Here is a 16,214-nt window from a genome sequence, read left to right on the forward strand (position 1 = left end):
GGAGGCGCTAAGGGCACCCCGGCTGTCAGCGAAATAGATTAAAGAGCTGTCGAAGACAGTGACTCCAGTCACTATTGATTGTGCGATAAGCACTCCTGAGTGCGTCTATTGACTGCCATGTCCGTTGTCTTGTTGGTATTGATGACATTGTGTATTTCACGCTGACCCCTCAGATGCTTATCAGAGCCTCTGATCACCCAGATTGATCGAGCTGCCCAGAAGATGTGCAGCCCTGTGAGAGAGAAGAGTTTGCTCATCTGTACAAATGTAGAACTGGGGAAAATGCTGAAAGGAGATGAGCTATGGATTTAAAATACTTAATGGCTTCTTGTGATTCTTCACTGATGATGTCTTAAAGATATTTGTAGAAATCTGTTTGTTGTTCTTTCATCTTTAGATGGCGGTAGATGTTCTGGAGGGTCTTCTGGAAGAAGATGATGAAGTTGTGCAGGTAAGCATGAGGCATAAACAAACCGTCTTTAAATCAATACACAATTACTTTCAGTCTTGTATTTCTATAAAACTTATCTGCCTTTTTTTCTTTTTTGTAATGGTATATTATTCAGTGTCGTTGGAGGATTTGTTTACATGCATCCTCTGACAGTGCGGAGGCTCATTCCTTTCTTTCTGTTAACAAGATTGTACAAATAATGCCAGGCAATTTACGTGCTTCTTAAAAACAAAAATACTTATGTTGAAGAAAAGTTTATTCTCTAAGCAGAAAGCTTTTAAACTATCCAAGTCATATTTCTGGGAACTCTGAATATTTAGAAAGGTCAAAGTTTTGCCTGAAAAACTGAAATAAACTTAATTTTACTTAATCTTTCTTCACATGCTTTGGCAGAAATCCTGGAACATGCATTTAAAGCAAAAAAATACATGTTTTTTTAATAGTTTGAAGCACACTGAAGCTACCAAAGTATTTTAAATACCTTTATTAACAAACCATGTTACTCTTTTTGAAAGATGGTTTTCATTGAGTTTTATTATCTTAGAATAAGCTAAATCCTCCAACATGTGGCATTTAGGCAACATTCAGGCCCAATACGACTCTTCCCCCATCCCTCCGGCTTCTCCCCTTATCCCTCCCTGATCCTGGACCTTGCAGTTTTGGTCCACACCACATGATAAACACTGGCTTAAATAGAATCATAGCTTAGAATATTAGCAATGTCATTACAAATATGCCAATAATTAAAGCTAAAGGAAAGAAAAATCTATGAAAACCATCTGAATGTATTCTGCAGAAAAGGGAAAATAGCTGTTGAGCGACTTTGCAGTACATCCCTTTGTTCTAAACGTCAAAAAGATTACACTAAGTAGGTAAAACTACAGCTGAACTTTGCCAAAGTTCTTCAGTGGCTTGAGACGGCTTTGATGCTTGGGTACTTGAGGAAATAAATCTATCAGAAGACCGATGAAACCTGAAGATTACAAAGCATAAGAGAACAATGTGCTGCTAAGATTCTGAAGACGAGGGTCTCAGATGAAGGCCTTTTGCCTTTTGGGCGCAGTACAAAAGCAGAACCCGGATCACATACGGTGTGACATCAAGGCATGGTAGAAAAGAAGAACGCTGTTTTAAAGCAGCAAACAGTGAGCTGCATACATCATTAGAGAATAGTAAGGCAAAGTTTAGAGCATTGTAAGAGGGGTGACATTTATATGCAGAAAGTCCAGGAAAACAGATGTTTACAAGCAATGGTTCAAGCCTGTAACACCTGCAAATGTGTTAGTAAAGAGTGCTGGCGGTTGTGTCTAGGGTTTATAAAGACGTGCAATATGCAGTATTCCACAAAATACATTGAATACCTTAAACTTTGGGTTTGCCTTCTCATCTGACAGGATGTGCTCGCACCAGAAACTCAGAGCAACATTTTAGTTTCCTGTACTTGAGTTGTAACCAGGCTGCTAAAAATCCCATGTCGGTGCCACGAAAACTGAAGGTGTGTCACTGAGTGTCAGGCAGAAAAGAAATCTCCCCCCCTCCCCTAAAACTCCCCCTCAGGCTCAGCCACCCACATGAGCCCCTCTGCAGACAGATTGAGAGCAGCCACCAGGGGGGCTGAACTTTGAAACTCACTTCAGATGCACAGCAGCAGCAGTCAGTCACACTGCGAGGCGACGTTGGTCAGCGTTTACTTTCTTAAACTCCCCCCCCCCTTCTTATTTCCCCTTTAATTTGTCTTTCCCGTAGATAAGTAGGAAGCCGTCTCCGACTGTTGTATCTTTGAGTTTGGATTCTTCTTATGTAACATTAAGTCGGCACAAACAACCGAGCTGAGTGCTTCGCAAATCTCATTTCAAAGTTGTTCAGTTGATCCGTGAGGCTTTTGTTCTTTCTTCAGCCGCACCATATGGGAGCTAAAGATGCGGCTTCACTTTGAAATGACAATGGCCCCAGTCATTTGATTGACAGACACTGCACCTCTTTGATTCCATGCTTCTCTGTTTGAGGTGGTAGCAGGGTAGATTTGATTCTGTGAAGTTCCTAATTAGCTAACTTGTGTTTTCGCTTTGAACGCAGATGCTCACACGATCTAGAACACATTTTTTCCAGGACCTTTTCTTAAAGACCTTTGAAGCCTCGTTACAGGTTCTGCTGGGGTTGTCATTGTTTCCATTTCCGAAGTAAAAAAAAAAAGAAAAAGATGACTTGAAGTGACCCAGTTTTGTTCTGGAAGATGTTTTACATTCAAAGAAAAGCTTCAGTGAGGGGGAAAAGAATGTCACATTGCTGGTTCTGCATCACTCCTGCAGTTATCCAGTGCTGCTGTTGTTCTGATAAGTGTGGCTGCAGGGGGTAGCCTCCCACTCAGCACGCTGAGCAACAATTCTGGATTCAACGTGGCATGCCCTGATGTGTTTGTTAGCTAAATGCTTGATTCATCAGAGGTGCAGGTCTCAACTTCCTCTGCACTCCACGAATAATGAATAAAGCTAATATTTGTTTTTTGTTTTTTTTGCTGGTTGAAGAACAGTGGGTGGGTGATCTTTGGCCTGACATGAGAGAGAAAATACACACAAACGTAGCCACACACACCTCCAAGTTTTTGAGCTGAACATGATTGTTTTGAACGGCAGAGAAGCAGCTTAAAGCGGTGTATGCGATTATGTCGATGCGAAACGGCTGACTGTAGAAATGAAGGAAAAATCAGGTTTTGGTGCATTTAACACATACGGTTAAAAATACACCACCTCTGTTTGAACTCAGCAAGGAGCAAGATTATCTCAAAATAATATATTACGTCTCGTTTTTTTCCTCTCTTTTTCCGTTCATTATTTGTTTTTCTAATGAAGGTATCAAGGTAAAGTCAGCTACTCATACTCTTTGACATGAATAAAATCCACCAGCTCAGTTTCTCTGTGACCTCTCAGAAGGGTGCACACATTGCTACTTCTTTCTTGAACAACCAATCAATGGGCGAGGAAAACAGTGCTTCTTAATGCTTACATGTAGCCTGAAATGTTCTTTGAATTTAGATTTTTAAGAGCATCCTTTTGTGTTAAGCACTAATCCATTGTTTCTGTTGCACCTTAGCAGACCTATAGGGGTTCCACTTCTTTGATTGACAGCTCCAGAAGCCTAAATGAGCTGCTTTTCCACCAGCTCATTTAATCACAGTAATTACACTCCTCACTTTAATATTTTTATAATTAGTTTTAATGATATATTTTTTCTATTGCGTTCTCATGGTCCCTCTGCCTGAAAGTATTAAATGAAAACAGATATCAATCTGACCTTTTGTTTCTTCTCATAAACTTTTTTTTTTTTGTCCCAGAAAATGTGAAGAACTCGGAGAAACAAAAAAACTTAGTCTGGCTCCAACATTTGTCAAGGGAGAAAGCTTCAGCACGAGTCCACATCCTGTTTTTTTTTTTTTTCTTTTAATACAATTTTTTGTTGGATTTGGTTTTCCTATTATATCTTTAACGCATTTTGGGATTTCGCAGGACCGTTGGTAAATCTTCCGCTGATGAGCTGCATTGACTGTGTTTGACGTACTGTAATTTATGTGTTTATTTGCATTTAGATTGAGGCGGCCACTTTTGATGATCAAGGTGATACATTCTAATACGGTCTGTTCTCCAACGGTGATTGGGTCACGACGTTCTCAGGTTGGCTCCTGATGTAAACGAGGTGTTACATATTTAATTGCGATGGTTGTCTGTTTTTAAAATATTTATAGTGTGCTCTCATAACTGTGCCAACTTTACTGTTATGGGAAAATCGGAGCGCATAATTGCATGCTCGGTACATAAAGACATGAAAAGGAAGTTGTATCTGGTCTGAGATGAGTTGACTGTAAGAACATCTTTATTTCCTGTAGGAATCATAATAAAAAAAAACTTCCCAGATTTATTTATTGGGCAGTGAGTGAGAGTATCTCTAAAAAACTAGAAATATTTGACAATTTGATGTTCTGGAGTGTTCAGGTGGTTCATTCCAAGATTCCGAGGAGGAAGAAAAATTCATTGCAATTTTTTCAATGTTTTGTAGTTTTTTCATGCTATCAACCCAGTAAGCATATAAAAACATTTCCAAGCAAATTTGAGACTTTTTTTTTTAGAAACTAAAAATTTGGACAGTTATAATGATTTAAAACTGCTGCCAGTGTTCCTAGGAATATATGTCCATGCAGATTAATCTCAAGGTCATACTGAACCACACTAGAAGAAATGACAACACATAAATGGCTGTTTTTATTCACTCAAGTATACCTCAATTTAGGGCTTTTTATCAGAATGACTTCTCTTTGTGACATAAAAAAATCATCTTTAGGACCAGCTCAAATTCTTCTTTTGTATTCACGCAAACTAGACTTGGCAGCCATTGAATATGCCCTGACCTTTGCTGAAAATCAGTTTTTTTAAAAGTTAAATCAACATCAAACGTGCTTTAAAAAGGATAAATGTGTCACTCAGACAAAATCCAGACTATGATCTGATTCAAAATCATGAGATGAGATTATAACAGCAGCGCGTACAAGAATGTTAGTTAATCCTAATGCACAAGTTTTAAAAAGGGATCAATGGACGGATCCTTCCTTTTTTTATGAATTAAAAACAACACTATAATATGTCCTACATTGTTGTTCATCAAAAATCATTTTTGCCTGATTTTAGGACTTTATTAACTTTTTTTTAAAAACTTAAAAAAGGAAAGGAAAATCCATTCAAGCATCTTTGTTCTCATGATACTGAGGACTGTTCTTTGACGGTTTTTGATGATTCTTCATAAGAATCCCTCCTCAGACAAAACAGTACTTAGAAGAAAAAGTAAGAGGGAAAAATGTATGTTACGCAAGAAAAGCAGATTATTTAAAAACCTCAAATTGAAAGGGTTACAATTTCCAACACAAACTGGGAGTGTGGGAGTAATTTTTAACTTTATTTAAAATATTCAACATTATGTTGCATGTTTTTGATTGCATACTTTTGTCCTAAAATATTAAATAACATACATATTTTTTTTATTTGTAGCCTGTGACATGAGTGTTTTTACATGACTGGGAAGCTGCACTGTATGCCTGTTATCATTGCCATTCTATAATTGTAAATGAGGACAGCACCGGCTTTGACTTTGTGTTCTCGTTTGATTCTGTTACATGTGTGCGAAACCTTTTTGAGAAAGAAAAATTGAGATTTCACACTTTGCAAGGGTCACAAATGTCTTTCTCTGTCACAGAACACTTTCTGCTACAAAGAGCACATTCACTTCGCACTTCATGTCACCTCAACCCGCCTGTCTTTCTGTGTCTCCCAGGTATGGTATCTCTCTGGCTGGGTATGCTACCTGCAGTTGGAAAAAGCAAAGGAGCAGCAAGAAACCGAGGGAAGAGAAGTGACAGAGGAGGAAAGGGAGGAATGGAAAGCTCTACAGGAGGCAGCCAGATCCTACCTGACTAATGCAAAGAAAGTAAGTTTGATCAAGATCACTTTAAAGCACTTGCATGGATTTACAGGCATCAGCATGGTCGATAAAGCTGGAACAGTGGGGGCAAAAAAAAAAAAAAAACTATTTGTCAGTCACAGATTCTGCAAGTTGTCCCGCTTAAAAAGATGAGAGAGTTCACCCCAATACATAGTGGAGGGGCTGCAGTCTGACAAAAGGTGTGGACAGGTGTCCTTTATTAACATAACGAGTTCAAACAGGTGCCATTAATACAGTTAACTAGTGGAGGAAGAAGAAGAAGAAGAGCTTCTTATTTGTTGAAGCTAAATACTTATTTTCTGCTTCATTATACAAATACATTATTTAAAAATCATTTAATTTGGTTTCTTGGACTATTTTAAATTTAACATTCTGTGTCTCTGAAGTACCAGGGATGAACGTCACAAACCTTGTACCTTTTACATGGGAACTGGTGACTGCCAAATACTTTTTGCCTCACTTTATATGTGTTTTTGTTTTGTTTTGATACACTAAAACTTTCTCTAAAACCTTCACAAAAAATGTTTCTCTCTGAGTCTCTGTCCAATCTCTGGCCAAAACATCATGGGAGGATTCTGTTGGAAAGCTTTTCTTGTAAGGAGAGTTTAAATCCGTTCACTCCATTTCCCTCCTGCTGTGAGTGTTTGTCTTTTTCCTCCTCAGCCGAGTAGCTCCACTAAATGTCTCTGCCTGTATTCTCCACCCTCCACTGGTGCTCATTGTCGGCACATTGAACATTTGTGGACCGGTGACCATCACTAGAGTGGCTTGATCACACGGAAACACGCTGAGTGAGATAAAAAAGAAATCGGGGAGAGGAAAAGCACAGTGGAGCCTCGCAGAACAGAAAAAAAACCATGCAAGAGAGCATGAACATGCAGCAACAGTAATAAACACACTTAACTACATAACATGCAAGGGGTTTTATAGCTGATGTTGGCTTAAAGTTTGAGTTGTAAAATAAGTTTTAAGTTTAAAGTTGTTTTTTAATAATTATTCATGATCCACAAATGAACTATGTTGTTGCATATAGGTTTTGTAGTTTTTAAAAAAAATTACTTTTATAAGATTTAAAGACTTAGTTTTAATGGAAAATAATTAGTAGGAAGTGGTAAAATAAGAAATGTATCCTTCCACTTGTATTTTGTTTATGTGTTATGTACGACGGAGTTTTAGGGCCACGGTGAGGAAAAAAAATTCTGGCCAACGTGGCGAGATTAAAGTCGTCATGTCGACTTTAATCTCGCCATGACGAGAAAAAACTCGACACAAAGTTTCGACAAAAAAAACTCGTCTTGTCGAGATAAAAGTCGAAATAAAGTTTCGAGATTAAAGTCGCAATGTTGCGCGCGAGAGAGAAAAAAACTCGTAAATTTACGAGATTATTGTGGAAGTGAGAATGCAGAGCAGCAGGTGAACGCCGTGCAGCAGCAGATCAGACCGACTAAACTTTGTTGAACAGGTGAGCTGAATGTTTATTGATAACGTTCCAAATGTCTGGAAGCTCATTTGTTTGATTTACAAGTTATTAAAGTTTTATTTATTGATGGTTGGTTTGCAGGATCTCTGCCTCCATACTCTGCAGCCCGATGATGAAGCCATCGGTGTCCCTGCAGCTGTTTGCTTGAATCCTTTCTTCCTCCACCAAAGACCAGATCTCTGTTTGTGTGATGCTTCCGTCTGAGGAGGAGAAGCACTTTTTGCCTTTTTCAACGTTGTAATGCTAATATAACAGGCTATTTTCATTCATCTTTGTTTTTTAATGATCAAACGGGTCGCTTCATCTGCAGGAGGGGGCGTATGTAACACTGTTTACTTCCGCATTGGTGATCGGATGACAGATTCGTGACGCAATGTGACAGATGAACTTCAGGTTATGTGAATGAAAAGGAGAATAAAGGCTGCAGCGATCCTCTACACCCAAAGGTGTCTCTGAGCTCCTTATTTTACAAATACCCGGAAAGACGGCTCCACTAACAATAATCTGATTTTGAGTCGCCAAAAGGTTCAGAATCTCTTTCTGGTGGCCATAAAACTCTGTCGTAAACTCTTAAATACAAAGCCACTAGCTCACTAACATTAGCCATAACACTGAATACTCCTAAAAGACTCAGCTTCACTGCTCTCGCGCAACATTGCGACTTTAATCTCGAAACTTTATTTCGACTTTTATCTCGACACGACGAGTTTTTTCTCGAAACTTTGTGTCGAGTTTTTTCTCGTCATGACGAGATTAAAGTCGACATGACGACTTTAATCTCGTCATGTTGGCCAGAATTTTTTTTCCTCACCGTGGCCCTAAAACTCCGTCGTAGTTATGTTATGGATCATTTGCTGAAATATTTCTATTTCTACACTTTTACCCTTTTTATTTTTTTCAATTTTACACTTAGTTTGTTCACGATCACCCTTAACAACTGTTTCTTTTATTGCTCACATTTGGTAATGCTGTCTCAATTTAAAGTAAAATAAATTACAGAAAATGTAATAAAAAATTGTTAAGTAGAGGGCACCAGATAGTAAAAAGTCAGGTCATGCTAAGTCAGTGCTTCTCAATAATTTTTTGCCAAGACGCCCCCTTGGAAAAAGAAAATGCCCCCCCCCCCCCCACACACACACCTGCGTGGTGACAATATATTACGTTAGTATCTATAAAAATTGTGTAAATATACCGAAAATTGTATCTTTTAACATAAAAAAAAAGCACAGATATGACTTTTGTTCCAGCTCATTCCTGGCCTCTTAAAACGCTTTCAAAAAGCATCTTTATTGCAAACTCAGTTTCATATGAAGACCTGTTGGCAAATCTGTCATCATAGTAGTAATAAAGAATTAATGAAGAAAAACCTCATGTTTCTGACCTAGAAAAATAAACTGCATCCCCTTCCGGAATCCGTTTTTTTAGGAGTTTTTCCTTACCGCGAAGGGAGGTCTAAGGGCAGGGATGCCAGTATAGCTCAGTCTGTTTAGTTAGTTCAATTTAGTATTATCCTATTGAATTCTACGTATTCATGATCCTTTTGATTTTATGTTTGACTTTTCAATTACCTATACGAAGCCCATCGAGACGACTGTTGTTGTAAATTTGGGCTATACAAATAAAATTGAATTGAATTGAATTGAAATTGCTGCCCTGTGTTAATATATTTTTATAAAACAACTCTGGGATCCTGGAATGACTTTGTGCATTTTATTTTATTTTTCTTATTTTTTGACAACTAAACTGGCTGCATGCTGCCCCTGTGGCATGTTTGACCTATTGCAATAAGATTTAAAGTCCGACAAACTAAGTTCATGTTGTTGCAACTGTGGCAAAACCTTAATCTGACAAAACAGCAAAAATGGGTTTAGATCTTACTTGCTGTAAAAACATAAATCAATAACTTAGAAACCCAAAGGCATGATGTACGGCACTTTTTGATCTTTATGTTCTTTTATCACCTACAGCGAATTTACCAGAAATCGGTACTGTGCATCAAAAGTGTGTAAATATCAGAAAAATAGAATTGAATTCTATTTTTCGTTCCCTCCTTTCAGTCTGTCACTTCCTCTCCCCTCTCTCACACAAACCAGCACTTATACACACACAGAGTGATGTGTTTCATTCCTTCTGTCATTCTGTCAGGGAGTAATGCCTCCATGGAGCATTGATTCATGTTAGTCTAAAATTCAATAGGCTTGTAAATCAGACAGCACAGACTGAAGGAGGGCAGCCCCCCCCCCCCCCCCCCTTATTTACTTTCCTCTTCTTTTCACCTCCCCACCCTGAACACTGCCTCTTTCCTCCTCTGCCACACCATCAGCTTCAGGGGGACAAAAATCGGGGCAATATATTGATATTTGCCCTACTGTCCAGCAGTGTATTGACAGGGCCATCTAACCAGCGTCCACCGAGCAACCTAGAAGACAAACTCCAGGTGGGCTCATAACTGCTGTGACTTTTAGAGTGGAAGAACCTTGTGAATACAGATTTGAGGTCCCGCTTTTGTGGTAAAAGTTAATAAAACAAAACAAAATAAGGAAAAAAAAATGCAATAAGAAATGGTGTGAATGAAGTTCTTGCTCGAAGAATACAAAGAGTCTAGAAAAGGTGAAGGAATTGGGCGGCGCGTCAGAGCGTGACAGGTAAACACTATTGCAGTTTCTTTGGAGAGTGAATAAAGCAACATGCACAGAATAATGTGAAAGGTAAAGGCACAAAGACCTTGAAAAGGCTAGACGGAATGAGTGGAGAATGCAGACACGCTGATGCTTTTCATTCCGCAGCTTTGCTTCCTGTTTATGCGTGCACATCTGTCCAGTGAGCGGTGAAGATTTTCCCTTCGTTTGAAGTGGAGTTTTGTTTCGGAGCATCGCTGTGTTGGTGAATTATTGAAGAAGAGTCAGTTTGCAAGTTAAATCGGGCTTCAACATGGAAATGAGGCCTCAGAGCCCAGCAGCTTGTTTTGGCACTAGTCCACGTCTCTCATTATGACTTTATTTAGAAAGTCACTGTGTCTGTGTGTGCGTGCACAGTTGTCTGTTGTAAGAGAAAAGGACACACAGGTAAGCGTAGGCTCATGTTGGGCAGATGCACATATTTGAGCATGATTAAGTATGTTCGGGAAATTGCTTTGGAGTCGTTTTTGTTTATTACGTGCTCACACCTGTGCACAAGCTGCTTTCAAGTGACGGCTCTCCAGAGGTGTGATGGGAAAGAATAAATGTATCAGGAGACAAGAAATAAAAAAAAAAGTATACAAGATGACCAAGAGGGAAAGTTGGAGAATAAATAAAAGGGGTGAGCAAGGGGAGGGGGGGGGGGGGGGGGTGAAGAAAGGGAACAAATTGGATGCAGGGTAGGAGTGTGCATGTGTGGGTGCAGAAGGTGTAGCTTGTGAATAGTGTCAAGAGTAAAATCAATAGTAAACCGGACGTGAAATGGAATTTGAGTCTCAGCCAGATTGGGTGCGATTTGCAGTGTATGCACAGAGGGCATTGTTATGTGTGTGTGGGAGTCTGTGTGTACCGGTATGTGTGCGGAAAGGCAACTTGAGTAAAGAGAGGTCAAAACGTTAGTATTTGAAGTGGCTGAAAGAGGATCCCATGAGCACAGGCTGTGGGTAATGTTAGGCGCATGGTGTGCTACTCATGTAATTTTAATGCCTTCCCTTACAACTGGAAGATCGGGATGTTTGGATGTGTGTGTGTGTGTGTGTGTGTGAGAGAAAGAAAGAGTTTGTGGTCAGCCCTCTTGAGAATTGCAGTGACCATGCACTGTTCACACTTCAGAGGTTCTAATTTCAGCCGATGTCACTGCCTCGTAAGTGGAAAAGTTTTTTTGACAGTCACGTTAAAAGATAGAAATTGTTTTCAACTTAATCGTGTAATTACGATCCTCTGAAGACGTGCGATGCGGGAGTTTTTATGTAGTCTGGAAAAAAGGGGTTACAGGGTAAGTTTAGAGGAGGCCATTATTCTGGCACTATTCTGTCACAATGTAAGACAAGTGTGCGCGCGAGCAAGCACAGGCATATAGATGAGAGCAAGAAGACAGATCTATCTCTTTGACAGGAAGGTCGTGTGGTGAGTGCCAGCCAAAGAAAGAGAGCAGAAAAAGAAAAAGCTTGCCAGAGGGAAAAGCGCTTATGAGACGAGCAGGGAGAATGACTGATTTAACAAACGAAATAAAAGAAAAGGTGAAATGAAAGAGAAGCACAGGTGTGGAGCAGAGAGGGGAACAAAGGTTCTGTGATTAGGCTTTTACCGCGTAGTCAGCCTGTCTTTTTATCAGCTTGATGAGCAGCAAAAAATGTATCATCCTCAAATGTTACGTAAGGAGAACATTAGAGTACTTTTATTATTAGAGGTTTTGTTTTCTTTTGTCTGCTCTAAAATACTGGGGGGAAAAAACCCATCGCAGGTGCTTCAAAGAAAGTTCATTGATCAGATTTCATTTATCAGAACTTTTATCAACTGCTTCGCCGCCCACTCTTATCTTTTATTTCCTATTTATGTGTATTGTTTGTGTGTCAAACTCCAAAAGCAAGAAGAAGGTGCCTTCCAGCAGCTACGCAGTGGCCGCAAACGCTTTGAGGCTTTATTCCCATCCCAGATCACCATTGTGAACTTGAAGGGAACATTATTCAGCTTTGTATGAAATTCCTCAGGTCTATTCAATGCCGTCACTGTCATTACCATGAATTCCATTTGCCAGCTCTTCTCTGTAGATGTATTTTTTCATCCCAAGTGCTGTCAAGTGGATTCATGCCACATCTTGTCACTAAATATCTGAAATTGTGGAGCCAAGAGACAAGCTCCAAGTTTCGAGTTCTTTTTAAAGTTTAAAGGATTAAATACTTCTAAAGTGAGACTTTTCTGGCATTGAGCTTTAAAGCAAACTATAAAGCATTTTTTTATTTTAGTATTAAAAAAAACCCCAAAACTCTTGCATTGTGTCTTTTTTAGTATTTCTGCTTTATAGCAATAATTCCTGTGAAGAATAACAGACTATGTGTTTACACTCTCAGCAATGTTGAGCAGTATTTTGTCAGTTTTTGCTGAAAACTTTGTGACATTTAAGAACGTTAACCACCTGTTGAATATCATAGAGATTTTTACATCAGGTTTGTTTCTGGTTATCTTCCCAAGCATTTCCTAGTAAGTTGAGAAAAATCCGAGTGCATGAATATTAAAAAAGAACAGATTATCATTCGTTCTCTGTTGTTGGTGTTTGCTTATCTTAACTTTATAATTCTGAATTCAGAACTATATTTAGTCTCCACATCTCTATAGGTGTTGCAGGTTTGTCTGTATGTATATCCATAAAAAAAAACCCACAATGTTTTATCTCAGATGAAGCAGCACATGGGGCATGATAAATTCCATCACCTTCCAAATGTTGCAGTTCCTCAAACAACGTCTGCATACTGGTTCAAAGCGGAAAACATTTCCATGGACTCCTACGCCAAATCCAATTTTACATAAGAAAAATAATAAAATTAGAAAATCCATCCACACCCTGATGGTTATTTCCCTATTTTCTAATCATGACATCAAGACTTCACAATTTGTTCCACCCACTTCAATTCTCATTCTGGTCCTGTGCATGATGTCAGATTATTGGTTGGTGGTTTTAATAAAGCTAAAATGTTTAAAGCAGAGTCGATCCAGCATAAAATAATGTGTTTTCAAATAGAAACCATTCTAATAAATCAGTGGGTCTTCCTACTTCCAATGTGTCCATATCCCAGAAGGATTGCAAAATCAATGCTTTGGACAATCTGCTCCACCTTTTCTTTTCTTTATTTTTTTAGTGAGCCATGGCTAAGATACTGTACTTCACAGAGGATCTAATTTAAATATACAAAATGATTTAGCAGTTAAAGCAGTATGAAATCACATAAACTCTATAATAAGTAAAACATGTTTCATAAACTGGTTTATTAAATGACCATATTTACTCAAAGGTGATAAATCAGACTTATTTGAAAAACAAAAGGATCAAATTACACAATGCATGATAAATGTTCACACAGTGATTCATGGAGGTTCTTTTTATTTTTTCAATTTTTTGAAGCTCTCCCAGTGTGTAACCATTCAAACGATGACAAGCTTCCCTGTTTCTTGGAGACAAGATGAACTCCATCATCTTAACGGCTGTGTGTTTGTTCTTTTTCCACAATAAAACCCGTTCTCCTATTCTTTATTGTTCATTCTATAAGTTTAACTCTGTTTAATATTCATCTTTTGCTCTTCAGCTAAGTACCACTTCTTCTATTTTTTTGTGCAAAAGTGTTTCATTCATATTTTGAAGCAGCTGAAGTCAAATTCTTGACTCTTGGTTCCTGGATATTCTCTAGCATTTGTATATAAATATGTCATATTGAAGTAGTTCAGTCTCGCTGATAGTGAGAGGCAGAGTCCAGCATTACTATTCACAGAACCCAGCCACTGTAGCAACAAAAGGAAAGCAAGCAGACACCAAGAGCAGATGTGTCCGTGCACCTCTGCATGTTCCACCGTGTGTGGGACTCATTACAGCCGTGGTCAAGTGTTCTTTGGGCCGTGACTTAGGGCTTGAAAGTGGAGCAAAGCGGACCATGAAAAAGTTTTATGATCAACCCCCCCCCGACCTCCTCCAAGGCTCCGTGAGCCATGAAAGTGAGAAGAGAAAACAGGCCGCTTTAAATGAGAAATGCTTGTGTCTTTTGGAAGCAATGCTGATCTCAGCTGCACTCATCGCAGAATGCGTAAAGAATAGCCACTATTTGTTAAACTAGCGGGAAGTATCGTAGTGAGTAATCACATTGTGCTCCGTAGACACAATGTGCTATTGATCTGTTGAAGGTATCACCTCCTACAAACACAATTTCCAAGAAGCATGCGGTGCATGTGTTTACGAACATTCTCTGCATCTATTTCATTATTTCTTTCATACAAAAGGCATGCTCTCCTCTTACCCGACACTGTGAAGCGAAGCCTTTCTGAGGATCCAGGCAGAAGCTATTCTAAAGCAGCTCTGAATTTCTGAAGCACCGAATCCAGATGCACATCACCTGGTGCTTTCAGAGTGACACAAGTCTAATGAAAAGCTTGCTGGTTCTCCAATGAGTCTGGCAGAGCCTGGTGTTACATGACCCTGCGCTTTTGCCCGGGTCAGGCTCTGCATGCCTAAAATCTAACCTGCAGAGACCACATCCACTCCTGTAAACACATTTTAACACTCCAAATGAGTTCCCATGGGGCTGCATGTCTCCTGTCAGGACCTGCTGTTGCTTAGAGACTGGTCCTCAGGCAACGCAGTCACAGTCACTTTCCTGACCTCGCTACACTTTCGGAAAGAATGATGGCACCTTGCTGCTTATTCTCCATAAACCACAGCAGCTACTTAACGGTATATATAGCAGACTAACTGGAATAATCTTCTGCAGGTCGGGGTAAAATAAATTCACTCTCAATCTTTGTGCAGTCTCCAGAGAGAGATGCTAAAATTTAAATAGCTGTATTTGTGTCCCATACTCTGTGTATTACATTTGCACGCAAACAGAAATGTTCCTGTCTTCAGTGTTAGCACCAGTGGTTTTATCACCCTGCTTTACTATGAGCTCAGTAATTACAAACAAGCAGGGAATTTTGCTGAGATAAATCAGCTGGCAGCTTTGGGAACAGTTTTTTTTTTTAATCTCCTGCTTTTACTGCATATTTCACAGTGATAATTCTGATTTTTGTGTGTGTGTGAGAGAGTAGTTCTATGTGCTCCGGGATACATTTCTCTGCATATGTGTTTTGCAACACCAAGTGGAAGATAAATGATCTTTTTTTTTTGTCTTATGCCGCTCATCTCATGCATCAAATGTGCTGATTTGCTGAATGAAAGGCTGAAAGTGTTTGGCAGCACTTTGAGAGCTGCTACAGCCTCTTTGTCACGAAGCAGAAACTGTTAAGTTATTTTAAGAAAGCCGAGCAGCACTCGTGCAGCTTCAAACCTCAGGTCTGCTCTCTTCACTGAACTCCAAACTCTTTGTGAATGCCGTTCTGTTCACTTCAGTGACACAAAGAGAAGAGCTACTGCTGAGAACTTTTCAGTATCCATACTTTATATTGCCTTACTTTTTCTCACTCCAATTATTGGTCACAGCATTTTTTGCTGAAAAAAAATCCAGCTTCTAATAAAATTTACATGTTCCCCCCTACAGTGTTTTTGAGCCTGATTTAGACTTACACCATCTGCTTTGTCTTTTTTTTTTTTTCCCATCTCATCCTCAGCTGTACAGTAAGCTGCGATGTGATGATAAGCCGATGTTGGAGCACACTGAGCAGCTGCTGGCTGAACTAGGAGGAGATATGGAGCCACAGGAAGGAGATGAAGCCTTGGATGATGACTACGAGCCCTGCAGTGATGAGGATGAGAACAATGATGCAGAAGCTCCCATGGAGCACTGAACTCACCACCTCGCCTCTTCTTATCTGTTTTCCCATCACACCTTCCAGCAGATTTTGTATGCTATCTACAGTGCCTTTCTAAATGTATTTTTTCCTTTCTTGCCACCTTATCAAAGATTAAACCGATATACACAAGTGTGGAATTAAAAGCTGCAGTCAGTCTTTCAGTCAAGTTTCTAAATGCTTTTTGATAAACAAGTGCGTACCTGAGTGATGCTTCCTCTAATCTCCTTGAAAGATAGATACAAGTGAAAGTTTTAAAGCTTTAATTCTCATCAGCAGCAAAACACCTTTGAATGATTTCACCTCTCACCCACGCATGGTTTCAACACACACGCACATGCGTGGGCGCGCA

At 39.3% G+C, this 16,214-nt stretch overlaps 1 protein-coding gene across 4 annotated transcripts in view; it reads left to right on the forward strand.

Annotated features, from left to right (window-relative positions):
- The window catches only part of si:dkey-12j5.1 (uncharacterized), a 24,257-nt gene extending 8,249 nt beyond the window's left edge, over positions 1-16,008 (forward strand). For all 4 annotated transcript variants that reach the window (XM_078932833.1, XM_078932831.1, XM_078932832.1 and 1 more), the window contains exons 9-11: positions 398-451; positions 5,768-5,920; positions 15,683-16,008. In XM_078932833.1, the coding sequence (XP_078788959.1) occupies positions 398-451; positions 5,768-5,920; positions 15,683-15,859 (384 nt within the window). In that variant the 3' untranslated portion in view covers positions 15,860-16,008. The remainder of the gene's footprint in view (positions 1-397; positions 452-5,767; positions 5,921-15,682) is intronic.
- Positions 16,009-16,214: the final 206 nt, after the last annotated feature.

Source organism: Oryzias latipes, chromosome 16, assembly GCF_053564925.1.
Source record: "Oryzias latipes strain Hd-rR chromosome 16, Olatipes_Hd-rR_3.1".
NCBI lineage: Eukaryota > Metazoa > Chordata > Actinopteri > Beloniformes > Adrianichthyidae > Oryzias > Oryzias latipes.